This window comes from Dermacentor variabilis, chromosome 5 (genome assembly GCF_050947875.1).
Source record: "Dermacentor variabilis isolate Ectoservices chromosome 5, ASM5094787v1, whole genome shotgun sequence".
Taxonomy (NCBI): Eukaryota; Metazoa; Arthropoda; class Arachnida; order Ixodida; family Ixodidae; genus Dermacentor; species Dermacentor variabilis.
Window position 1 is genome coordinate 109,328,731 of NC_134572.1, and position 27,788 is coordinate 109,356,518.

The 27,788-nt window shown below is 43.3% G+C and overlaps 1 protein-coding gene across 1 annotated transcript in view; it reads left to right on the plus strand.

Moving 5' to 3' along the window:
- Positions 1-578: 578 nt before the first annotated feature.
- LOC142583031 (uncharacterized) overlaps positions 579-27,788 on the plus strand; it is a 42,883-nt gene continuing 15,673 nt past the window's right edge. The window contains exons 1-8 of the mRNA XM_075693274.1: positions 579-646; positions 3,352-3,683; positions 6,536-6,705; positions 8,312-8,458; positions 9,637-9,774; positions 13,744-13,863; positions 21,011-21,091; positions 22,999-23,052. Of these exons, the coding sequence (XP_075549389.1) occupies positions 3,374-3,683; positions 6,536-6,705; positions 8,312-8,458; positions 9,637-9,774; positions 13,744-13,863; positions 21,011-21,091; positions 22,999-23,052 (1,020 nt within the window). The 5' untranslated portion in view covers positions 579-646; positions 3,352-3,373. The remainder of the gene's footprint in view (positions 647-3,351; positions 3,684-6,535; positions 6,706-8,311; positions 8,459-9,636; positions 9,775-13,743; positions 13,864-21,010; positions 21,092-22,998; positions 23,053-27,788) is intronic.

A 27,788-nucleotide genomic window follows, 5' to 3' on the forward strand; every position in this document is an offset into this window, starting at 1 on the left:
CACTAAACCCACACATACCATCGCCCAGAAACAAGATATTCGCGTCTGCAGGGGGTACATGTGCTCTACATCTGCGACCAGAAAGGACAAATAAACGATTAAAGAACTGCCTAGTCTAAGGTACATATTTTTAGACGATGCTTTCCATTTTGCATTCTTTTTGACGTTCGGCATTAGTTTTGACAATCACTCCGCCGTTATGTTGACGACGAGGCGAATGATGTGGGATCAGCCATCAATTCATACAAAATACTGCACCTAACGTCCAGGCTCTTTCTGAAAAATTGGCTGTGGTATTTCTTGTTGCCAGTTTAGGTTTCATACATTGGCTGGGCAGTTAAAAATATGTATATATTTTCGATTGCATTGCGGCCATCCATTTCAAACCAATACAAACTTCGCGCCTCACACGCGTGCGTCAAAACACGTCATCAGTAATTTTTAGCTCACGCAAGGGCAAATGAAATATTACAATTGTTATAAAAAGGTCGCTATGCAGGGCGCAGTAATCTTTTATAACTGTTTTTTAACGATCTGCAATATAGAAAGTAACATCTTAGAAAAAGACATTGTCACGTGATGTTGTGACTGGTGGATTCGTCATTCCATTCCGTGCATCGCTGTTTCGTATCGTACCCTGCGTCTGGTAAGATGTTTTTGCTTTTTATTGCTTTTTCCTGCCAGACATTGCAACGATGACTCACCCTTAGTGACTAAGGATTTGCCGAGCTTTCTGTGGTTCTTTATTATTTAACATGAAAACGATAAGCACTGTCGCCCAACGTTGCATAGACATATTCCACTCTCACTGTTTGTAATCTGCATGACGTCGTTTGCTTCCGCATTGAAAAATGAATTGCTTGAGAAACACAAATAATTACACGCGCTCTGCTTTGCGAATTGAATATTTGTTTACCTGAGCCTAAATGCGCTCGTGTCATGGAGGGCTTGGGATAACCTTGCCTACTTCCGCGTTGACGGTTGCGTTACCTGGAACGAGAGGAGACCTCCGTGAGGACTGAATAAGCTCAAGTCGATAAGATAATTGCGTCTCGCGAGACGTCATTGGCAAATTGTATCTGCGCAGATGTCCGTCTGTTGGGGAGCTTACGATTTGGAGAACGACCCTTGACAAACGAGCCACGCTCAGTGCTGCTACAGGTGCTCTTAGCAGCGCATTTTGCGTCGGGAACTAGGTCGTGGATTGGTAAACTTTCATTGTCTTTCATCTAAACAGCGTTGAGGTTATTTCTCAAGCTGAAAGACAGACAGTGCGTCTTGATTACTTTTACGCTTGTGCTTGCGCGTTCGCAAATAAGGGGCCAGAGAGGCATTTTTATCAGATCTGTCATGCCTAGTCGCGCTGCGGTTTACTTCCTGTAGCACCCTTTTTTGTCGGAGAACTTGCTCTCGGATGGAATGCGCTGCACACTTCGTCTACTGAGTGACTTTTATATCAACCCTTATCATGTGCGAGAGAGTGCGACGTGATAAGTTAGCTATGTCGGCTGTCGACAGCTGATCCTATAGACATCATTAATCAAAAGACTAGCGCAAATAACAGGGATACAGACAGAGAAGACAACAGGATGTGCGCTCGTCCTGTTGTCTTCTCTGTCTGTGTCCCTGTTATATGCGCTAGTCTTTTGATTAATGATGACACACCAACTAGCCCAGCTTTCTGCCTTGATCCTATAGACACCTTGCGCTGAAGCTTACCACAGTCAGATCCCCATATTAAATTGCTTTATGGCGATAACCTTTTACACAGTGTGCAACAGTGCCTGAGCAGGCGCCATAGCGAGCGGAGAAAGTGAAATTGGAAAGACGCAATGTCTACAAAGTATTTACTAAGGTAATTGCGAATATAATCAGGAACACCTTAGAGTTCCGTCAACCAAAGGACCAGGCAAGATTCCGTAAGGGCTACTCGACAATAGACCATATTCACACTATCAATCAGGTTATAGAGAAATGTACGGAATATAACCAACCCTTATATATAGCTTTCATTGATTACGAGAAAGCGTTTGATTCAATCGAAACCTCAGCAGTCATGGAGGCATTACAAAATCAGGGTGTAGACAAGCCATATGTAAAAATACTGCACAATATCTGTAGCGGCTCCACAGCCACCGTAGTCCTCCTTAAAGAAAGCAAAAAAATCCCAATAAAGAAAGATGTCAGGCAGGGAGATACGATCTCTCCAATGCTATTCACAGTGTGTTTACAGGAGGTATTCAGAGACCTGGATTGGGAAGAATTGGGGATAAGAGTAAATGGAGAATACCTTAGTAACTTATGCTTCGCTGATGATATTGCCTTGCTTAGTAACTCAGGGGACCAACTGCAATGCATGCTCACTGACCTGGATAGGCAAAGCAGAAGGGTGGGACTAAAAATTAATCTGCAGAAAACTAAAGTAATGTTTAACAGTTTCGGAAAGGAACAGCAGTTTACGATAGGTAGCAGGGCACTGGAAGTGGTAACGAAATACATCTACTTAGGACAGGTAGTGACTGCTGATCCGGATCATGAGAGTGAAATAATCAGAAGAATAAGAATGGGCTGGGGTGCGTTAAGCAGGCATTCTCGGATAATGAACAGCAGTTTGCCATTATCCCTCAAGAGAAAAGTGTATAACAGGTGTGTCTTACCAGTACTCACGTACGGGGCAGAAACCTGGAGGCTTACGAAAAGGGTTCTACTTAAATTGAGGACGACGCAACGAGCTATGGAAAGAATAATGATAGGTGTAACGTTAAGGGACAAGAAAAGAGCAGATTGGGTGAGGGAACAAACGCGCATTAATGACATCTTAGTTGAAATCAAGAACATGAAAAGGGGGGGGGGGGCATGGGCAGGACATGTAATGAGGAGAGAAGATAACCGATGGTCATTAAGGGTTACGGACTGGATTCCAAGGGAAGGGAAGCGTAGCAGGGGGCGGCAGAAAGTTAGGTGGGCAGATGAGATTAAGAAGTTTGCAGGGACAACATGGCCACAATTAGTACATGACCGGGGTAGTTGGAGAAGTGTGGGAGAGGCCTTTGCCCTTCAGTGGGCGTAACCAGGCTGCTGCTGATGATGCTGATGAATGTCGATTTGCAATGACGCCTTGGAAAGCTCGTCGCGACTCAAGGAACGCGCTCGAGCGCTCAGCACAACTTTTGACGGGCTTTTGACTGGGATAAGCTCGGTGTGCAGCCGTCTGTTGTGATAAATGAGAGTCGCAGCATCCTCTGGCCGGCGCATGGTGCCTGTTTGACGATCGAGTCAGATGTTTACCTGAGCCCTTTCCTTTCACTTTGCCCAAGTTTGCCGTGTTTACAAACACAATATTTGTTTCAGTGTTTGCAGGCAGTTGAAAGCAATGGAAACTCCGACCGCGGAGACCACCGTCGACCAAAACAGCAGCAACCAGCAATCACAGAGCACTTACAGTGGGACAGATGGATTTTCACTGGCAGACGTCGGAGCTTACTTTAGTGCTCCTGCTAGACGTACCTTTGCCACCTGGGAGGAACTGGAGCTTGAATTGCACATCTCGGGTCCCTACATACCAAGCAGCTGTTTCATCGAGGTTTGCACGGCAGAGTCAATGAAACAAGCCACACTGATCCCTTTTGACAAGTGGGTCCAGCAAGCTGTTCCTGACACCTTTAACATATTCATCTCTCAAGGTGAGATTCCTTTTAAACAAGGCTGTTACAGACACTGCACTCGACATATTTAACCTACACATTGTTGTGGAGAAATTTAAAATTACGTGCATGATAGAATACTGTAATGACAACCTATCATCATTTGCATAAAAAGATTACTGTGATCTAATACACACGTCTCTAAATTTGGAGCTGTGGCATTGTTTGTGTCCAACTTGCAACTTTATTAGGCTACTATGATCCAGAACACGTTTAAGAAATGCAATACCTGAGCTTCCACTAAGAGCACTGAAGATGAGGTGCTGTGTGCTGTTGTGTCTCAGAAGCAATAAATATACTTCTCCAATAGAGAATAAATTGCTATTGCTCTTACCACGGAAATCTGGTAATTGGACAATTAGAGGTATTTTATTTTTCATTTTCTTAATTGTGAAACCGTGACTGCATGTTACAATTCGTGGCATTGCATTTTTCATTTGTGGCTGAGAAGTGGGCGTAAAAATCGAAGGTGCCTTAAAATCATGTAACTGCAGTAAGTGCTGTAGCTGTGAAGCTTGCTATCACATTATGGCTCGTGCAGATTTGATACTGATAATTTTAAACAGAAAGGTACTCTGTTTCTCTGTCTCATACCACCACAACCTCTTGTTACACAAGGCCGGTGCACTTTGAGTGGTGATGTTACAAAGCAGGGCTGAAGCCTCTTGAAAATGATAAGATAAGATAGAGAAAATAAGATAAGATAGAGTGAAATTCTAGGAACTATGGAAGTGGTGCCGAACTGCATTGTTCTGCTCTTGACGGTGGTGCGCTTGCATTGCAAAATGTTATACTGTGCACAGACATCCTTTATTACCTATGAGTGTGCTGCGTTGCTCAGTTTAGCTGCACACACACACTGAAACGATGGAGAGAGAGCGTGACATATTTACCACTTAAAGAAGACGAGAACATTGAATGAAACATGAAGAATAACATGGGTAGTACACTCAACTATTTTATTTGTGACAGGTATGCAGGTACACAAAGATTTGATGCGTGCGGAGTGCTACGATAAGTTAACATGTCTACGACACTCTAAAGCTGTATTAACATGATGGAGCAAATCGCAATTTGAGCTCTCGGAACATCACCTATTCTCGTGGTGCTCCCTCAATGTGCTTGACGTGCTTCATGATACGGTGGAAAGCCAAATCACTGTTCGGATTTCCAGCTATGTTGTGTCTGTGCTGTCCGAGCAAGAATAGAGTTGCTTGTCCAAACTGTGATCGCAGGTTGTGAGTGTTATTTGTGAAGTGAACTGATACACGTTGCATGTCATGTGATTGATTCATCCGCGGTCACATCCATTGCGTGAATCTAGCTTAACGTCGCAGTAACTTGTCAAAAAGTGCAGAGATGCAAAGAGACAGAGAGAGCACCGAACACTGTTTCGGCAGTCGCAGTGCACCCATTGACAAAGCTCTTGAAGCATGTGCTGCAGTCTGTGCACTTTTGCTAGGCACTATCTGGCATTCGAAAAATTTCTTGTGACTTTGGGTCAAAATGATCTCTCTGATAAGCACAGCCAGCAACATTGTCCATTATCTCCTAACATGGGATTTTATGAATAATCTAATAACTTGGCTAATCAGTTCTGCAGAATTCTGCAAGGTGGAGGAAGGTTCATGAAAAAAAAAATGTCATCTGGCCAAATGTAGCACGAAACTACAAAAAACCCATACGGGTTTCTTGGAATGAAAGCTTTGCAATTGAGGAACAATTCGTCCTGGGCTGGGATTAGAACCCAGGACCTTTCTGGGGTGGTTGCTCTACTAACGCAGATGATAAGCACTGCCTGTGCAAAAAAAAAAAAAAAGTTTTTTTTTTTTTGGTTTGAACTGGGTGATTGCCATTGCCTCTTGTTTCTTCCAGTCATCTAGTTTAACTAATATCTTTGTTGCTTGCATTCTCTGAAACTCATGCAGCTTGGCATCCATCAGTCATCTGGCAACATTTTAAAGTGCATCATGTTTATTTATTTATTTATTTATTTTTTGAAAAGGATTGTTGTTCTAAAATACCTGCTGCTGTTTTTAGGGTCACGTAGGCAGGCACACTATTTATTTCAGCGAAATCATGCCTGTACTGGCCACCATGGTAATTCTGGAACTTGCTACAGGTGGCGCTGCATAGAGCACTACATTGCATACAATCTGAATAAAGACAGCCTTGTCTTGAGAGGCTGCCACAATAATTATGTAAGAAAGACTTGATGCTTCAAGAACGTCTTGCACAATACAGGTGTGTGCAGTTATGATGCAATAAAATCTCATGCTGCAAGGACGTCTCCCAAAAGAATGGGAATATTAATTGGGCTGAATAAACTGGAAAGTTCAAAGGAAAACAAAATGCTCATGGCACTAGCTCTGGCAAGCTGCTCGCAGGTCCTTACCACATAATTTTCAATCAATCAATATTTATTGTAAGTGCAACAGTAGTGATACATAGTAGAATATGCAGAAAGAGGTCCCTGGTATGCAAACTGCAGGCAAGACTTCCTATAGTAAGACAATAAAAAATTAATATAAAGAACAAATAGTAAATACTAAAATCAAAATGTTGGCAATAAGAGCATAAGAATATTTCAGTGGCTAGCTTCAGAATCAATGTGAAACGCTCAGTGAAAATAATTTAATAGAATGCAACAGTTAATTATATAATAAAAATAATTTTAGATTTTGCTTAAATACATGAATAGGCATTATTTCCTTCATTTGTGGTGTTAGTATGAAAATGAAGAAAAAAGATACTATTTTTTCCATAATTCGCATGTACTTTAGAAATTTGTTTGAGCAGTAGACAGTAATGCTCTCCCTTCGTTCCTGCAGATCACAGACTCAAGCCCGAGAGCGATTATGTGGCACGTTTTCTGCATGAAGGAATTGCTGTTGCTGTTAGTGAGAGCTTCTCTTTCACTGAATGTGACAATACTGACGAGCTGTTTGTGCTGAGCGTGAAAGAACTTCGTGATCTCACTGCCTACCGGAAGCACTTTCGGGTAAGTGATGATTCTACCGGTACTCCGTTTCATAGATAGCGGGCAATGTTACTAAGGCTAGAGAGACTTTTCTCACTGCTCATGTTCCCTACAAAAAAGTAGTGCATTGCACATGAAAGAAAGACATAGGTATGCGTCATGTAATGCCATTTAACATAAAGTCTCATATTTTTGTCTCTCAAAATATGACATAATTAATACATAGCCATGGCGCATCAATTGCACTCTTAAACACAAAGTATGTCGCATTATGGCTGGAGGACAAATATGTACAAATGTGATTTGATCTAATCTTACGGCCACAAGTTATAATTGCAATATGTGAAGCAGTTCCGCAAAAAAGCTTTACGGGTCATAAACAGTTGCACTGCGAAATGCGCCAAGGAGTAGCTTCTATAGTGCTGTGTGCTAATTATGAAATGGAGTATACATATGCTTACAGTGCACTGCGACTTTGAGTGCATGCTTCGTCCCTGGACAGAGTATAAGGCTGCCACAGAAACCCCTCGATTAGTATTTCGAGCACTCATAGCACCTTAGATTTGAAGTGAAAATCTGAGCGTCAACATTTTATTTATATATGTCCGTGTTAAGCATCATGCCAGCCATTTTTTCTCGTAGGGCTTAAGAAGTGCTGATGTTGTACATTGTTAAGGGGGAGCTGGTTCTTAGAATAATTTGTTATGATGCTAAATGTTCCAAATACTATATAAGGTTTTCTTTTCTATACGCCGATTGGTTCTAATTCTATGCAATTCCTTTATTACGTTTTACGGAGATATTTACAAAAAAGATCACTTCCTCAGATTTTACTAAACAATTTATCTATGGCTTGTGCATGATTCAAAGAATCCAATAAGACCAGCCTTATTACTCTATCTACCCTTAGAACAGGAGTTGTGAAACTTTGAAGTTGACATCCAGAAAAAGAGTCCTCCAAGGGTTTTTGAATTATGCAGGAGTCATTGATATTACTAAACAAAAAATCTGAGACACTGCTTTTTTGCAGATTGCATCCTAAACTAAACTAAATATGTTCACATAAATTTTGAGCCAATGGATAGCTTTAGAAAAGTCAGTGCCGACTGTGACGCCGAGGGCATTATGGGAATTTTGAGGGTCAATTCCGGTCTTGGAGGCCGTGCGCTGCGCAGCTAGATGCCACAGCTGGCATGGGGTGCTGCGACAAGTCCGCTCGCCAAGCTCAGCATCGAAGCACTTGGAAAACTGCATGCTTTCCTTGGTCTCTGTGTGTGAGCATGGCGATGCAAGCCAGGCCAAGATTGCGCCGCTGGCACTTGACGGGCACAAAATGTTTCTTGCTCTCTGTGGGGTCAGAGCTGTTGCTTTCTTTTTTTTTGCAGGCTCTTCGGCTACACTTGCAGGCATTTCTCTATGCACATCGCTTCCAAATCAGACAGTGGCAGCACAGAACATATTGGGCAGCAGTGGTTTTTTGGGGATGTTCACACTGTCGCAGTTGATGGCCCGCAGATTCATCGTAAATTACAGCTCTGCAAAGCTTTTTTGACAATTTCTTTTAGCTTCATCCTTATCGGTCGCCTCCTTCTGCCACTTAGAATGCAAATTTTGTGTTGGCTTGCAGGGATGCCAGGCCAAGCTGAGCCAAGCTGAGAAGCAACTCCGAGAAGAGAGGCGGGAGAGGGCTATGGAACGCGAGGTCAACCAGCTAAATGAGGCTCTTGTCTGGGAGCTCAAGCAAGGCATAGCAGCCAAGAATGCAGAGTACATGGTAAGGTGGTACCATTGCTAGATGAACTAACGTTACCAATGCAGTTCTTGAAAGGTCCTCAAAGCACTGTCCTTTCCCTTTTAACTAGGGGTGTAGGAATATTAATGTTTGGGACAGGATTGAATATGAATTGGTTTGTGCCAGACGTGAATTGAATCGTATATCAGATACTTTTCGAATAAAACACAGCCACATTCGCCATTTATATAGGATGCCATTCATATCCTATAGTGTTATATCCACAATGTTAATAAATTTTGGTCATTACTGTGCATTAGTTTTTTTTTTTTTTGGCAACATTTTCGAGATCCTGTTGGCTCGCCATTGTTGGTCATTGTTTATCTGTGAATGGAGCACTTCACAATTGCTCTAGTAAATGTGATAGTATAAAAGGTGAAGTGTAGTTACAGACAGCCACTCTGCTGCAGACCCTTTTTAAGTGTGCAAGTGAGCTTCTCCTTCTCTTCATTGCACTTTTGTCCAACTGGTGGCAGCTCTTGTGGTATTTTAAACAAGAGTCCATGCAAAATGTTTGTTTTAGTAGTTTCACAGTCCCATGTGATTTTGCCACTATTACCACATTAACATTTTCCACCTAAGATAACTGTGGGCGTAACTGTTAAATTGAACATTGTCCAACTGCATTGTGGGAAAGATAGATGAACAGTAGGAAAGTCCTCTGCATAAAGAAAGAAAACTGCTAACACCCTCAGCAAATCTACACCAAAAAGTGAATGTATAAAGAAACTTGCTACTTAACAATGCTTAAACTGCTTAACAATTTGATTCGAACGAAAAATTTCTCCAGGTTGTGCAAGCGAGCTGTGAACAATTCTGCCATAGTCTTGGCCTCCTACATTGTGCAACTTTTTAAAAACTTGGCCCACTTAGCTGGGATACCCTGTCTAGCTTTACCACATTCATTTTTCATCTTCAGAAGTGCTCAGGATAAACATGCAACGCCTTTCACAGGAGTTGGGTACATGCTGCATTTGGGCTTGTGTGAAAGCTGAATTCTATTTTCTGTGCCACTATCTCACATCAGTGGCCAAAATTAAAATTGCTCATCAGAACGGAAGTGTAGGTGATTGACAAATCAGGATTCTTGCAGAAATGTGGAACACTGTGAATATTGGCTGGGTGCATTCTCAGATTTACGCTTGTGTTGGTTCTCGCAGAGAGCTCTCAGTGAGGTGGAAGCAAAGCACAAGCAAGACATGGAAGTGAAAGAAACAGCACTGTCTTGTACGAGAAAGCTGTTGGACGCATCTGCCAAGAATCTGACTACCCTCAGAGCAGAGCATGAGGCACTTATGGTATGAGCTGGTAACTTCCTGCTTTCACAAATTTGCCCCGGCTTCCTACCTGCTTCTTGAATATGCTTAGTGAAGGGTAGAGCTGCTCCCTAATCGAGATTATGCTTCAGCAAAACTTCTTTTTACAAAGTACGAAATTCTTCCATTGTTCTTGTTTATATAATTATAGGCTGATGTTGTGTTTTAAAGCTTCTGTAAAGTATGGTACCGATACCATAATTAATCTTGCTAAATTAAAAGCAAACACAAGGGTTTGTCCAACTAGGCACAAAGAAATGTGGACTGCACCCACCCCTAGAACTACTTATGATGAACAGTCTTTGTCCTACAAGCTACCTTCCATTCTAAACTTATGAAACCATCAAGATCTTGATCCTTCGTGTAATCAAAATTGTTTCATTAAACGCTTTGCTCAGTCCGTTTATTTTTGGGAATACGTAGTACATCCTTTCGAATTTTTTGTCCCTCTTCTTGTCGATCGCTGCTTTTCATGTTCATGCCATTTCAAGCCTCTGCAAATGGGTTCTATTGTTTTGCGCTTTCTTACAAAATTTTGTGTTACTCAATGTTGTGTAATATTCATTGATCTGTTTGAACTCTTCGTGCACAACTGACTGTCATCCTGCTGTTCTGCCAACTGTAACTGGGTCGGGACCTCGTCAAGCTGCTTAAGCTTTTAGTCTCGTACTCCTCCTATCCAAAGGGAATGATTGATTGATTGATTGATTGATTGTCCCTCCATTTAAATTAAGATAACTAATATTTAGGGGTTCATTAATAGCAGTTTATTTTTTCCTGCTATATCTGCACATCTGTGCTATATCTGTATCTGCTATATCTCACAGGCTAAGGCACCGATTACACAGTTGGGTATCCTGAGCTTTAATTTTGTGATAATGAATTTTTTTCACCTGATTGAATGCCATATTTTAAACAACTCCATGTTGCAGTCATTGAGCAGAGTTATTGAAGTAGGTACATTGGCTACTGAAGTTAAAGGAAGGAAGGAAATTCATTCGTCTTGGCAGGTTCAAGCCATAAATTAAGATGTTAAAAAAAAGAACAGTAGGGAAGAGCCTATACAGTAGTCGCCAATCAAATTTTTATAGTAACACGAACATGCGGACTTTATAATGCTTAGTGCTACAGTAAAACCTTGCTATAACTCAGAAGAAGAAGCTGAAATTATTTTGTTATATCCATTACTTATTTACAACCGTTGTCCAACCTCCTGGCCAACATTGGCGGCTGGATGGGTAATTACCGTTGGGTAATCCAAAGTTGATGCAAACGGCCCTCCACACCCTGCCAAAGGACTGTGAAAGAAATGGAATAAAAGTACATGTACACTCGAGCCTTCTCATAACGAAGGTGAAGGGGGAGCCGAAATTACTTTGTTTTATGGGTTACCTTGTTATATCCATTATTACCATTTATTGCAATATATGCCCAGTTGGCTGCACAATTGTAAAATGGAAATAAGAAGACAGCTTTGCAGCCCACGGAACCGCTATACGGCCACGAATGCAATGAAATTTGAATAAAGTAACAAAAGAATCTTTGGCGTGTGTGACATGTAAGTTAGCACCTGACGCGACAGCCTTTAGATAGCTGCCGTCTGTTCCACTGCACTGTGATGGTCTTTCGCTCCCACTTTACACTTGGCTCGTTGCGGTCTATCAGCACATGACACAAAACACAGCACTCCGCTGTGTTATCAAGGAGGCAAGCAAACTTCCCCACACCGGCTTGGCTCGGCCAGCTTGTGGCCTCTGAGATTGCACCGATGCCAATGCGATCTCTGAGGCCACGCCCAGCTGCTAGGCCACGCGTCGCGTCACAGGGAGAGGGAGGAGGGAATGCATGGTCTGGGCGTGACCCCCGAGATTGTGCCCGAAGGTCTCTGAGGCCAGGCCTAGCTGCGGCTGCCTGTGCGGCGCACCGTAGAAAAAGAGAGAAGGGCACATAAATGCACAAATTTTTTGCACCACTGGGTGTAGCCGTGCAGCATAGCACAACTTGCATGTGACCCCGAGATTGTGCTGGGGTCACATGCTAAGATTGTTTGTATTGTGTCTTCCGTTATATTGCACATATTGAAAGCAGTACTGACACATAATTTCACGCAATTCTAGAAGCTGTGCAACAACTTCTCGCATATAAAGGATAGCACTTGGCAAGTGCAAATTTTTGGAAATGCCTAAAAGATTTTCAAACTTGGTATATTTAAATTGGCCCTGAAATGTTGAACCCGGTATCATGAACATTATTGTGACATCGTGTATCACGAAGGCTGTTGTATAGTGACATTGCCCATAAAAAAAAAAAAAGTTGAAGGGCGATTCAACATATATGTTTCGTTTCACAAGCAGGTTGCAGCGCTGTGGAAGGTAGGGGCCTCTTAGCCAATCAGGGCTGCAGGAGCACAGCAAATAGTCCGTCAAATATTTGAGCAGTTTAAGACTACATTTAAAACATTAAACACAAATTTTAAGCAGTTTGGAATGACAGTGTTAAAGTGTAGGGAGCACTTTCAATGAGTGTGAAACTGATAGCAATGACCCGCACGAACACAGCTCCTCGGAGGCCTGTTACAAGGGGGTGATGTGCTGTCTTTCGGTAACATGCCCTCGCCCGATTCGGTTGTGTCCCCTCTGTGCCATCCATCGAATGTGCGCTGTTTCCCCAAGCTGGCGAAGCAGATAGCTTTAAACGTTCTTGAAGGGCTTCACGTCGAGTGCAGAGGCAGTTAAAGCTTGAATTCGCTTATCAAGAGGACTGGGGAACTCACCCAGGGGAGTGAGCGAACGCTCTACCAGTGGACAACGGAGACTGAGAAGGCGGGCAGAGTGTTATCACCGAAGAAGCGTTGTGGTGGAAAAGGCGGTGAGCGGACAAGGAAGCTGGTCTCCGGATTAATTTTGGCTGCTTATGTGTAGAAAAAGAAATGGGGCCAGTACCATTGGAATGGGCATCGCCCGTCCAAAAAAAAAAAGATCAACATGACGCCAGTGCCACCTGCTACAAAAATAAACAAGCTAAATATTAATACATTTCTTTTAACATAGATGGAGCCACCTGTCATTATTCACGGGATGACAGGCGTGTAGGAACACAATTTTCTGATGCGCTCCATCCTGATTGGCTAAGCGGCCCCTACCTTTCACAGCGCTGCAAACAGCTTGTGAAATGAAGTATAGTTGAGGCCCATGAAAGACATTATCTTCTTGGGTGAGAATGGAGTGCACGAACCGTATAATTCAAGGTCTGTTTCATTCAGCAATTTTTTTCGGGCGCAGCATGGCACTGCGAAGGCGAGTAGCGTGTGAGCGCTGTTCTCATTCCGTGGCGCTTCCCCGATCTACTGAAGTTTCCTTGGTGCTGTGTCCTGAAGGTGGAGTCACCGTGCACAACACTGTCGCATTAGGGTAGTCTGTGTGACTTCTGTTGCCCTCCCCGTTTGTAACCTGATCAAGCACATGCTAGCAGGTGTAGGCGGAGAGAGGGGGGTGGGAGGGAGTGTGCAGTAACATGATCTATGAAAGAAGCTGGAAACGGACATATCTGATATGGAAAATTGGCAGTAACTCGCCAAAGAAGACATTGTCTTCAAAATTAACGGGAGTGTTGCGCAGATTTATTATGACTGTGCTAGCACCTGGCAGCTGCGGCAATTGCAGGAACAGAGCAAGCCAGTGTATCATAATCGTATCGGTATCGTCTACCTCCTAGGTACAGAAACTTAAACTGTTTCATAGAAACAAGTACTGTAGTAAATTATCTAGGGCGGTCTGACCATTGCCAGTATATTTTATAGCGCATGGAGAGCTTGAACCTTCATTGGCAGAAAAGAATTGATACATATAAAAGTGAAACAATATATTCTCTCAGTGCTTTCCTTGAAGCTTATTTTGCTTTTTAACAGATTGCTCTATGTAAAACATCACCATTGACTGTTGTCTTGCATAGGGTGACTACAAGCTGCAACAAGAGGCACTGGATAATGTTCAGGAACAGCTCTGTGCACAGGAAAGCACAAAAACCTTGCTTCGCAGTGAAATCAAGAGCTTGCAGGAAAGCAGAGCTAAGGTGAGACGAAGGATGCACATGTACTCTCGGATCTCGTATGCAACAGAGTTGCATCCAAGCCCGCTATGGTGGTGTAGTGACTATCGTGTTGTGTCGCTAGGTCTGAGGGTGCGGGATCAAAATCCAACTGCAGCGGTCGCATTTCTGTGGGGGTGAAATGCAAAAACGCCTGTGTGTCGTGCAGTGGGTGCCCGTTAAAAGAACCTCAGATACCATCACCATCATCAGTCCCAATAAGTTTCTTAGCACAGTTGTGGTTCTTGCTGGTTTTCTAATGTCAGCTTCACCTCTATACAGCTGTGTTATGCAGTAAAGCATGTGCAAACTATTGCAGTGAAGCATACGAAGAGTAGAAAGGAGTCACTGTCGCGGAACATAGTATGTGTTCCTTAATTATACATGTGTGCCTGCGCCGGCTCCAGTCACAGTACAAGTGACAAGATGTCTGAAAGCTGTACTGGCAGCCATTCAGAACTGTTTCTGACATTGCTGTGGTGATGTGCCTTCCCCACTTTTACGCTGTTTTTCTGTGGCTTCTTGAAGAATGCATAAACGAGGTTCTGCTGTAATTAAAGATGTAGAATCCTAAACAAGGGAAGTGGTAACAAGGAATTATAATGTGGAACACCTTTTGCAAGTAATTACTTCAGATCACACTCTTAGACCACTAATTATCCACTCACCAGAGATGGTGTGGATGTCACAGCCCAAGCGTACAAGGAGAAATTATGTTGATGTTGCATGTATTGGCAAAATCAGAAATGAAAGAACGCATTCTAGTCAGCCCCACCATATTTGCATTTTAATTGTCCGTGACTGTACCTTTGTGTTAAGCATTCACTTTGTTTTTCAACGTTGGTGTTATTCCGAAATGCTGCTGAAAATGTTTAAGGTATGGCATGTTTAACCACAGACTATGCAGTTGTGCCATAACCAAGCACAACATATTGCACAGAAGCAGTCCCCACATTTTTTCTTTTCCTTTTATATGTCAATTTATGTCGATAGTTGTGGTAACCACATTTAGAGGAACAACACAAAATGTTTTTATGTAAAGTTCACTTTTGTGTTTTCCTGTTGTTTTGGATAGCAGTGGCTTATGATGGGTTGATGAACATCAAAGAGGCTGGTTTAGAGTCTTTCATATTCACTGATCTGAGATGCAGGAGTGAGAACTTAATACAGTGGAAGCCCGGTTATACGTCCCCGGGTTTTGCGACGACCCGGGTTTTACAACGGATTAGCGCAGTCCCGGCAAAGTCCCCATAGAAGCAATGCATTAAAAACTCCGGTTATCCGACGCAATTTTACGTCTGAACCGCGTTATACGATGACCCTCACAAAGCACGGGACCCTCACGATGACCCTTGCGAAGCGTGTTCCTTTCTCTCTCTCCCACCAGCAGCCGCCTGCGATGTTCGCTGTGCTGAAATAGCGCTTTTTCTTCTCCACAATCACTTTCTCCCTCTCTTCTCGGCGGCGTCGCCTCTCCTCGGGCCAGGGAAGCGTTTCTCTCCTTCCAGTTTCCCAGCAGCAGATCGCCAACAAGATAGCGCGGAGAGGCCCAGGTTTATTGCATGTGTTCTTCGTCGTAATCCTAGTGCCCAGCGTTCAGCGGAGGTTTTGAGTTGTGTGGAGCAACGCGACGCACGATGTCTCGAAAGTGGACAGTTCTGTCGCTCGGCGATAAGCTGAATATTATCGAGGAAGCGGAAAAGTGGCATGGAGCCACAAAAGCCAGCATTGCCCGGGACCGTAAGATACCCAAATCTTCGGCATCAGTAAGTGTGTCAAGCAAGGGTACCGGAAGTGGTTAGTGCAGTGTCGGTTGGCGACTATAGAGCACAGTGAGTCAAAAAAAATATCAGTGTGCTCGACACCATGCATATTATTGCCAGTTCATGGAGCGACTATAGAGCACAGCGAGTCAAAAAAAATATCAGTGTGCTCGACACCATGCATATTATTGCCAGTTCATGGAACGCAGTGTCGCGAAGCACGGTCACTAACTCGTTCAAGCACTGTGGCTTTAAGCAAGAGACTGTCTCCTCTGCTAGGGACGCAACAACCTCGATGCCGCTCGAGGCCGATGCAGGCTTCGCCGACAATGATTTCAAGCCTTTAAACCTCACCACGACCTTCGCCGAGTACGTGGAGGCCGACGACAACGTTGCAATCTGTGGTGAAGTGTCACTGGATGACGCCGTTGAGGAGGCTTTGCCTAGTGCCGACACCGCTGCGACATCGGACAAAAACAACAACAATGCCACAGATGCTGTGCCTGTGCCCGCCACGTTCGCCGAGGTGCTACGGCAAATAGACGGCATCCGGAACTTCATCTGTTCACGTGACGCTGTAGAGGACCTCCTTGTGGGCCTTGCCCAACTCGAGCGAAAGCTCTTGGTTCACAGATCAAACAAGGTCCAAAAGAAACTTACCGACTTTTTTTAATGTTCGCGCCGGCTGGCGGGAATCGCGGCAGTGGGCAGTGGAGTGCCAAAAAGGTTCGTTTGAATAAATCGTGATTGGTACCTGTGCTGCAGCATTAATTCTTATCGCATTTACTTTTTCGGTAATTTGGGTTTCCAAGCCCTGCAGAGTATGTTAGTAGTTTACATTGAAGTTTCTCGTAAATCCGTCGTGCGAAATAAGTAGTATTTTTATTGGCATAATTTATATTCGGATTTTACGACGCCTGCATTTTACGATGCTTTTTCGTGGTCCCGAGAAAGTCTTATAATTGGGGTTCCACTATAAGGTTTTCACCTAAATGTAGCAGGTACTGTAGAATGACATTCTCTGTTGCATGTAGCTCAGTGGCTCTTTTTTTCTTATTTATGATGGTAAAATAATGATTGTAAACCACTTTGCAACAAAAATTTTTCAGCAAATGTTTGTTCAAATATGACTAAGTTTTGACTAGCAAATGTATTTATAACATTATGTGTAGCACCACAGTCTTGCACATTTTCTTGATAGATTTAAACAGCCTCTTGTTGAATGGGGAAGCCTTGGTTTTCAAAAGCAAGAACAATATCGACAACTATCATAGGAAATTAGTGTTGAACTCAATAATGGCCTTGTTTGTTAAAGCATGTAGTTTGTTGCAAAAAGGTGTGGTCATTTTTAGTATACGTCAGTCATCTTGGCAATTCGGAATTTATGGAATGTCAGAACAAATGTCATTTATATCTAGCTGTGTTACTTAATTAAAAAATGGCTGTCAACATTGTGGAGGCACAAAACGATCCGGTGCAGCTTGCGAAGGGGGTGCATCGTCAGTGGGTTATACGGTATGGCCGGACAGAGCAATACACAGTTGAAAAATCCCATGGAATTGGAACTACCCACCTCACAGAATTTTCACCATAGGCGCGCACTGTCGTGTGTTGGTCTTACTGTCATCTGCAGTGTAATGATCATGCAAGCAAGCTTAGGTAGCTTTGTTATCAATGGGTTTTAGGGGCACAAGGGGCATTAAAGATTGATGTACAGTAGAACCTCGTTGATACGTTCCTGTTTCGCACATTTTCTGGCACCAACGTTGGCGATCAAGTGCACGAAATGTGACCCAATACAGTTATGCTGCTTTTTTACCGCATACTACTTTTCTGGAAACCATGCCTTATTGCACTAATGTTCTCTATATCGCCAAACTGTGATCGCATGGTAAGTTTTTCGGACACCACATCCCACGTAAACAAGAAAAGGCTGTCGTGCCACGTGGCTCCACTCCTTGAGGCAGCCGCCCGCAATGGTAGTTTTGCCGCAGTACTCGACTGCTTGTGTCACGTGGCAATGCCGGCACGTTCTTGGGCTTTATTGATGAATCTCGTGGGACGTCGCATGTCGCATTCATTGCAGAGGCTCTGCTTGCATTAGTGTGTTTGAGAGCTACGGTCATGGCATTGAGGAAGTGCAAACCTTTGACCATCAGGGAAAAGCTTAATATACTTGCAGTCATCGACCAGAACCAGAAAAAAAAAGCGGGTTGACAAAGCCAGTGAGCTTAGCTTGCCGGCGTCAACTGTTAATGCGATCGTGTCATAACGCATGGAAATCAAAGTGAATATCTTAGTGTTTCGTGCTGGGAGAAAGCAAGCCCATGGAGCAAGACATGGAGAACTTGAAGTGAAGAGTACTGCTCAAGTGGTTCAGGCAGGTGTGGGCTCCCAGTGTAAACTTTGATGGCAGCATTCTTCGGGAAAAAGCACTGGAAATTGCTGACGTTGTGGGAATAGATGACTTTACCTGGTTGAATGGCTGGATCAATTGTTTTCATAAAAGACATGGCATTAGCTATTGACAGATAAACAGAGAAGCAGCAAGCGCGAACCCGCTTGATCTTGGGAACTGGATTGCACTGTTCCCGGGTGCTTTCAATGCTTATGACCCGCGCGATGTGTGCGATTCAGATGACCTTGGCCTGTTCTTCAGGGCTCGGCCCAGGAAGTCCCTAAGCATGAAGGGAGAATCCTGTCACGGTGGTAAGATCAGCAAAGATCGCGTTACGATACTCCTTTGCTGTAACGAAGATGGTAGCGACATGATGAAGCCATGGATGATCGGAAAGGCAAAGAAACTTACGTGCTTGTATAGCATCGCTTGCCTCCCTTGTGTTTACAAGCACAACACAAAACCGTGGATGTCATGTGATGTCTTCGAAAAGTTCCTTCAGTACCTTGATAGAAAGGGTGCAAAGGATGTGAAGGTGTGTTGTTTGTGGACATTTGCAAGGCTCATCCAAATAAACACGTTCCTCCGTAATCTGCTCGTTGTTTTTCTTCCAGTAAACACGACTAGCCAGTTGCAACTGCTGGATGCAGGTGTTATAAAAAATGTGAAACACATCTATAGGAAGTGCATTGTGCATCACTTACTTGCTCGCATGTCCATGGGTGAGGATCCTGGGAGCTATCACTGTTGGATGCAATGCATTATCTGAGCCAGTTTTGGGAGGACATAAATCACGAAATGGTAAAAAACTGCTTTAAAAAGTGAGGTTTTCGGCGCAACGCAGCAGAAGTACAGCCCAGAGTTATCGACGACACTCTTGAAGATGAAACAGAGGCGGAGTTCCGCTGCATTGGCGTGCTTGAAAATTTCGTTGCGGTTGATGACAATATCCTCACGTGCGAGCTACAAAGCATGGAAGAGATTGTTGAACCGATAACAGGTGGCGAAGCACAATTATCTGAAAACAACGACGAGGACAATTGCCTTCGTCCGCTGACTACTTTCACCAAAGTCCTCTCCATACTAGATGTGTTGCGCAGCTTCTTTTGTGCCAAGGACAACAGAAATGCTGAAACATTTCTGCAGTGCATGTAAAAGGAACTTCTCCTTTCTCAAGGTCAGGTACTACACCAGCAAAAGATTTCAGATATGCTTAGTAAAAAATAAATCCCCTCGCATCTCAAACCTTTCTTGCTCTGTTGTTATTCTTCAATTTTCTCGTGAATTCGGATCATACAGTTTCCTGGATAGTACACTTTTTCTCACGTTTTCATTTTTAAAACGGATCGACAAGGTTCTACTGTACTGTCTGACAGCTCTTGTTAACCCACAAGAAAGCGCGAAGCCTGCAGTTCTTTGAATGCTGTTGGCTACCACAACTTGCTCAGCATGGTGCAGGATGTATCTTAAGTGAAAGTGCATTCTCTCAAAACACATGAATATTTATTTGCTGTTTTTTTTGCATTGCTTAACTCTTTCCCTACCATGGAGAAAATAGGTGGTTTTTGTAAGTTATGCCAGATGTTTTTTCTCTGAAGGAATTACCGCACTCAATATTTTATGTAATACTTAAACAAAAGGCAGAGTGAATGCACTTTTCAGACAAAAGTTTTATTAATGAGATGTCATAAGAAAGATATAAATTGCCAAAATCAAGATTGTGGGATAAAATTGAACAAAGCTTGTAAAGACACGATTGTATCTACTAAGAAAAATGTACAAAAAATTATGATATATACAAAATGTGCTGCCGTCTAATTGGCACTACCTCCGAAAAAATCCAAATTTTCTTTGAACAGGTATTCCACTACAAAAATTTAAGTGCAAGCCCTACAGTTTGGCTTGCCAGGCTACGGCCGTCGATGTTCCGGGCTGGCTTGCGTTGTTGTCTGACTTTGACTCTGAGACCGACGAAAAGGTAGCATCCTCAGACTCGCTGCTGCTCGATCCGTGGATACAGTCAGCCACTAACGCAGCGGAATTGCAAGATCTGCGATATTTCGAAGCACACGCACTGCTCCCGGAAGTGGCCATTTCTTTATTCCTGCTTTGACGATCACCAAAGTTTGGAGTGCGTTCAAAAATCAACGCCTGGTGGGAAAAAAGCGAACTGCTTAGAAAACAAAAATATAGTTCTCCTCCTTCACGTCCTATGGTGCCGAGTGCCCATGAATGGCCCGGAAAGTCTCAAAAGCCGCGTTTCATATCATCCATAGTGGGCGGCATTTTTTGCTTTCTACTTCGACGAGCGCAAAAACTTCGGAGCACAGTCAAAGATCACTGCCTGAGAGAAAAAGATGAACTGCTTAGGAAACAAAAAAATAGTTCTCCTCCTTCACGTCCGATAGGGCAGTGTGTCTGTGAGTGGCGCGGAAAATCTCGAAACCGGCGTTTCAAACCATAGTTAGCGGGCTTATGATGCCCAACGGGCACGGTACAGAAAGAGTTAGTGGTGGAACAAATGTTCCTTTCTTTAAAATTCAATTCGTGTTCCTTTGACATGAGAATTATGTTCCTTTTATTAATAGAGGAAATCAAGCACAAAGTTCTCTTTAACTTCCTTGCCAAGCTATGATGATGCCAGTGTGATGCCAGTTATTTTACAGTGCTTTAGCATTTTCTGGCCATTTTAGTGGAATGAGCGTTCCCAGAAATGGTCAGGTTAAGTCGTTGCTTTTGGTTGCAATGTAATACTAGCACTTCATTGATTGACGATTAACTAGTCCGCGCAAAGTTCACTCGACCGATCTAGTTGGATATTCCTTACTATTGCCTCCTTTGAACAATGTGAAACAGAAACCTGTCTTTCACAGTTAAAAATGTGATTGAAAATTGATGTGCAGTGTGCAATGCCTGGGTGTTCAGTGGTGAACTGTGCTGAAGGGGTTTTTTTTTTTCTTCTCCCTCCTAGTTTGCCTTGAGGGTTGTGAATGTGATGACAGAAAATGATAGCCTGAAGGAGACCATCCAGAAGTTGTCCCAAAAGCCTGCTGTGAGTTCTCCTTCGTGCTCTTTAATGGCCAATTTGTGTTTCCATGTTTTTAGTGCTCGGATGGCAGATAAACTTATGCACCCATCATGGTGATACCAGTTATACCATTTGCCATTGACAAACATCTGGCGTTAGCTGGTATGGGTCTCGTAGATGTATGTTTATCATTAATGATTAGTATATGGCAAGTTTTTTAAATGCTCAACTGTAATCTGGACGCACTACAATTGAAAGAGGGGATTCTATTCTTTGTTCAAAATATTTGGGGGTTTATATGTGAAGTTGTAAGCTATGGACATGATAAAACTAGTGGAAAAAATTTTGATATTTACTGTTTTGCTGTTATTTTCCAATATGTTGATGCGCGAGAAATATGTTGAGTATTTATTTTCAACAGATCGGGCTGATTGGTGCCTGAAGGGGGGAATGTTACTGTATTTTGCGAACACAATGCAAAGGCAAACTCAGTGAAAATGGGGGGAGGAGCTTTTGGCAAATATTTGACAAAATTAATATGATTACAAGTTTATAACAAACTAATGTGAATTGCAACTGTAACTGTGAGCTTAGTGGGGCCTTTTAGCATAGTGCAATCTTTAATTATTACAACAATATGCACCCAAGTGGAGCTAACACTGCATGCAAGTGAGGCCCTCATGCGCTTGCATTGTGTTAGCAGATTTCCTGCCATGCTGTGCTAAAACATCCCTAAAAGCATGCAGTGGGATTCACTGAGGAGCAAGATGAACATGTAGCTTGGTTTGGGCTGTGAGGCTGCAGGAATGCGCATTGCAGCAAAGGGTTAGGCCATTAGCTCATAGATTACCATCATCATCATATATTTAGTAGTTCTTGCTGTTGAGCTAGTTGGTGCGTGTAGAACAGTAATCATTTTAGTGCCAAAAACACTGTAACAGAAAGAGATAGTCCTTTCTTTGTGTTTTTATTATTGTAGTTTTAGCCTTAATATCGTTAACATTCACATATTTAGGCTCACTGTAGGACTAAGACCTCTTCTAGCAGACAAATTCACATGTCTGTTACATGAACAGACAAAATCATGTAACAAAACCCATCATTACCATGGTATCTGAACGATCACAATGTCATGATTTCTAGTAATTTGAGTAGGACGCACTATGCCTACGACTAGTTGGCCTTGTTAAGCAATTTCCTTCACTGCTGAAGTCCAATGACACACATTTTAGGTTATTTGGTGCTAGGTCATTTGGTGCAGATTGTGTGATGCAAAAGTCCTTTCACTGATCATCTTTATGTGTTACAGGATGTGTGCCTTGTAATTTTGTCAGTCAGTGGTGTGGTAATGATGGTTGCAGCTGCTTCTGTTTCACTTGTTAACCAAATCTTTATGCCTGTACAGGGCAACAGTCTTTTTACTACTCATGGTTCCTGATGCTTTAATAAGCACAGGAAAAAGGATGAAACGTGGAAATGAACTGTCCAATTACATTGTCTATAGAAAAGAAAGATCGCATGATGAAAATGTAAAAACTTGAAATTGGGTAAAAATCTCATCTGTACTATAAGACGGTGATGAGGCCTCATGTTCTGCAAGGAACAGCACTTTAGTGTATTGATTGCCACAACCCGGCACCCATAGATTAACTGCATATTATTGTACCAAACTGTGTTTTCGTCTTCTGTCCTGGCAGCCTAAATATCTATTGCTACATTTCTGGAAAAAAAAAAAAGATCTCGGATGCATTCTCGCGTGTTTTTGTATCTAGCTTACAGCTTACTTATGTTGTGGCCAACATTTAGCACTTATCCTCCACAAGGCACAATTCACTGTTGTAGTTTCAATCACAGTGTACTTGTACCAGTAATGCTATGCTTGTTCTTTGATACTGTATGGCACTGAAGCCTTGCCTTGCAACACATTCCAGATGTCTGATAGTGGCATCAGCACTGAGGATGATGACGAGACACTTGACAATGAGGTGGGTTTTTGGTGCAAACGGTGCGGCTCAATATGCCATGTTCTTCTTGTAAATGCTTGTACACGTGCACTTTACAGTTTTACTGCGGTAGCAATTATACTGACGCTTCAGGCGCATTCACACCGTTGGCACCACTGGTGTCTTTGTCGGACTTTTCTCTGATTGCAAATGCGTGGCTTGTGTGTGGAGGTTTAGAGCGGGGGTTCTCAAACTTTCTAGCCTTGGAGAACCCCACCAGCTTTCCTAGAATGGCGTAGAACCCTTCCCAATTCACCCCCGCAGTGCTTATATACATACTCGCCGTAAGGGCCCTTTAAAGCATAAAGGGAATGCAATAAGAGGGAGAGGATGGGGGGAAGGAGAGCAAGGCCTAATTTTCTCTGGATCACCTAACCAATGTAGCATGGCCACCCTGTCTGATTGGGGTCTCCGTTATTTTTTCGCTTTGCGTGTAACCTTCAATCTTGAAGGCCATCACTCCTCGTGAGGAGCTCGCGATAATACATGTACAGTACAAGCGATATTTTTACGTGCTGCTTCCCGCATTGTAAGGCATTCAACACATTAACGAGCCCCTCACCAGTCCACTTAGCAAATTTTGGTTATATGGTGGAAGTTGTTACGTGCCCTCTACCAAGGGAGCATTCTATCAAAATAATTTTTCAAATTGGTTCATTAATAGCCAAAATAAAAATATTTCAGTGACATAGTTTCACTCTCTGTGCATGCGACTGCACGACGTGGGAACAAGCAGACGAAATGGAATGTATATCACTCTTGCTATGGTACGAAGTAAAACAAAGACTCAGATACATTCAGTTTGCAGGTTTTATCATTTTCCTGAACTTTAATTCTTCTATTGAAGCAACAGATTAAACAAATAACTGATGTTGCCTTGAATGCTTCTTGAAGTCGCATGTCACCATGAGCGACGTCACAGCGCTGCCATGTACGCACTTGCACGATATACGTCAACGCTACGGCTCGGAGTGCGGTGCCCACGAGGAGAAAGGAAAACTGCGTTCGGTTTGAAATTTAAGCTCTTTTCACGGCGCGTACAGATGTAATACTTAGCAGGCACAATTGTTAGCACGTATTGTATGCACTGTGCTTGTCAGCTCAATATGGCCAGAGCTGTCGAGGGGCCCTTTAAGTTTGGCGAGTTGGTTACGAGTGTTATGAATCGTGGTTCACGGCATAATTCTAGACAGGACACAGCGAGATACACGGGACAAAGGTCGAAGTTCAACTGATCTTTACTGCACAATGATGCAGAAGCAGCAATTGTAGCGCGAGGGTGAAAGGAAAACATTGCCACTTGCACTCATCAGCTAACACATTCACATACTTTGCACATACACAGCTCAAGTTCGGTGTTTGTCCTGTGTATTTCACTGTGTCCTGCATAAGATTGCGCCATAAACACGTTTAATAAAATTTTGGCAGCATGTCACACTCTTGTGACATGTGAAGGCGGAAACCTGCTGGACACGGGATAATGCATTCAGTTATACGAACGGAGGGGTCAGACTTATTGCAAGACATAACGAGCCGTGGTGTGAAGTGAATGTATGGCGCTGTAGGTTGACCTTCTCAACGACATTCTCAACGACACATGTGAACACCTAATGCACTACCTAAAGGTTCTTTCGTTCTCTCTTTCTTGCCGTCTTTCTTTTGTTCAATCTTTATTTTTTCTTTCTTTGTAGCTTTTTCTTTCTTCTTTGTTCTTTCGTTCTTTCTTTCCTACCTTCCTCCTTTTGTTTCTTCATTGATATTCAGCTATTGCATGTTTGCTTATTTGAGGGTATGAGCTATTCCTGATATTTTTTGCATCACTGTACTAGACGCTGCTTTTTTAGGGTATGAGCCATTGCAGCGAGCCACTTAAGGCTCTCCCCTTAATAATTGTAATGCAGCGTGCAGCCACCATACGATTACTGCTGAAGGCACTGTGCATCGTAAACAGTTTCTTCACTCCAACAAAGTGTCAGACGCACAAAAGTTTATTTTATTGTTCTTAAACGAATGTCGCATGCCACTCGTGCAGCCTGGAATGGTCATATATAAACCAATCTCAACGCTAAGCCTAAATTCCCACATCGCCCGGCACGCCCCTCTCACGCATTGGAATGGTTGTCGTGTGTTTTATTGCAATTGCAAATATACGGAAACTCCACGCAAACTTTCGCCGTCGCCACAATGTTCCAAATGTACACTAAATCCTCTTTCATATGTTATGGGTAGGGGTGTGTGAATGTTTGAAAAGTTCAGATATTATCAAATATTATGTTTTAGTATCCGTATTTGATTCAGAAAATAGATATCTGAAGTTTTCGAATATATGAATCGAATTGTATATATTGCTGGCTTTGTGGGATCAAACATGGCTCTTAGCATTTGTTTCTGTGTAATCTAACAATATTGGGGCCATCTTGGGCTGAATTTTGTGGTGATTTTGTGCTGCTAGCAAAATTTTGCTGTAAAGCACACTTCGCCACTAATTGTGCGCACATGTAATTCCGCACGCGTAATTTGTGTGGGAAAGCCCACCTCTCAATAGCAAGGGGCACAGGTTTGCGGATGTCAAGGGTGAACTTTTCTTTTTAAGCATCAAATGCTTTTAGCTCCCATTGTCGGTGACCTTCAAGTGTCCTTGAGTCAAAAGCCAGAGTTGATATCTGGGCAAGTTGCGAGAACAAAACGAGATCATCTGGGAAATCAATCAAGGCTACATTATATAGGCTAGTTACTTCCCAAACAAGTTACAAAAAGATTGCTTCCGAGTTCTTCCAAATGTTGTTCACAATATCACTCAAGCTTTATGTCTAGTATGCTGAAGTTTTCTTTGTCATTTCCAATAGGGCAACGTTCAAAAGGCAGATATAGGGTACTATACACTTGATTGTCATCTTTTGGCACTGAAACAGGGTTGCCTATGCTCTTTTCAATGCCGGCAGTCTGTCAGGCCCGCGGCGCATCTGGCGCGCCAGCAGCGCCGGTAGCATCCGGGAGAATCCAGGTCGGTAGCCTCTGGCCACTCCGTTCATCCGGCGTACTGCAGGTGGCTGTTTGACCGAGACGCGACTTGCAATGGGTTCTCTCTGTGATTGGAAACCGTTGCATCGATATGGACCAGTGCGCAGTATGGCACAGTGTGGTGTGGTGTGGTGTGGTGGGGTGTGCCGTTGCAAACATGCACTACGCCCATTTTAAGATTGTGGCTAGTATCATCTCCAACCAATCTGCTTTGCCAGTAGCCATTTCATGCTTAGATCTACTCTTGATTGTGGGAGAGCCAGCATTATTTTTTTTTCAGCCCCCAATACTCCCCTAATACTGAGCTTATTGCTTGACAGCAAGTGCGATGAGTGACGACTGGCGCAGGGTCAAATGTCTCCGATATTATGGGCATTTGATGCGATATAACAGTGCACAGGGTGGCAAGGACAGCAAGTGAGAATGACTAAATTCTCCAAGTTAATGTGAGCCAAATACACAATGCTTTAGTGTAATGACCTGCTAGTGTAGTTTTTTAGCATTATGTAATTGCAATGTTCGAAAATAACAAATTAACATAACTTGCTAATAAATGCATTTGCACATGATAATTTACTATTCGGTTTGATATTCAAAGCTAAGTACCGTATAATGCGGAATATAGGTCGACCCCCTTATATTGAAGCAAAGAAGTCAACATAAAAATTATAAGGCACAAAACTTTGTTTTATTTAGTGGTGCCGCCAGACTCGCCACCTGCTCATTCGTCTGAGCTGTCTGAACTCTCGTTCGAAGACTACTGCTTTTCGCTGGCTGCGTCCCACAACATGTCATCCTCGGTGCCGTCCAAGGAGTTGCTAATGCAACACATCTCGAATGCCCGCACCACCATATCGTCGGGTACTGAGTGCCAAGCCTGCGACACCCATGTGGCCACAGTGGCGAGAGGCGGCCTGCGCAGCCGGCCGGTTGGGGTCGTCGGGTTGTCGCCGGCCAACCACTGATTATATTGTTCACGGACACGGTCTTTAAAGGGCTTGTTGAGCACAACGTCCAGTGGCTGAAGTGTTGAGGTCATGCCTCCTGGAATGACGGCAAGTTCCGTCCTCCCGTCGCGGAGTGCCTGCTTCACACCTGCGGTCAAGTGCCCGCGAAAGGCATCGAAGACGAGCATGCTCAGACACCGCAGGAGTGCGCCAGGTCGCCGATTATAGACGGTCTTAATCCAATTGAGCATGAGGCTCTCGTCCATATAGCCCTTTTCATTCATGCGAACGACAACATCCCGCGGGAAAGGCTGTTTCGGCGTTGAACACCAAGGGGGCGATAACGATGCGGATGCCGGAAGCTCTGCGCTCCTACATGTTGCCAGACGACTATTGATGTGGTGCCAAGGGCCGGTATATAAGTCGAGGGGTGACCTTTTAGTAATATTTTTTGGAAAAAACCCCGACCTATATTCCGCACTATACGGTATTCGTATTCGATTTGCATTCAATAATTTTGATAGTTGCACACCCCTAGTTATGAGAAAAAGACATACGGACTAGGAACACGTACGATCCAAATTTACTAAAAAAAATTTGACCACCTCGACTGCAGTGGACATCTACATGAAGCGTTGCATGAATTGCTGCAGTATGAGACGCCAACACACTGGTGGAGCTCGAGTGGCCCTAGAACCACTTAGTTGTTATTGCCACTTGGTCATATTTGTTAACGCAGCTTGGTGATGC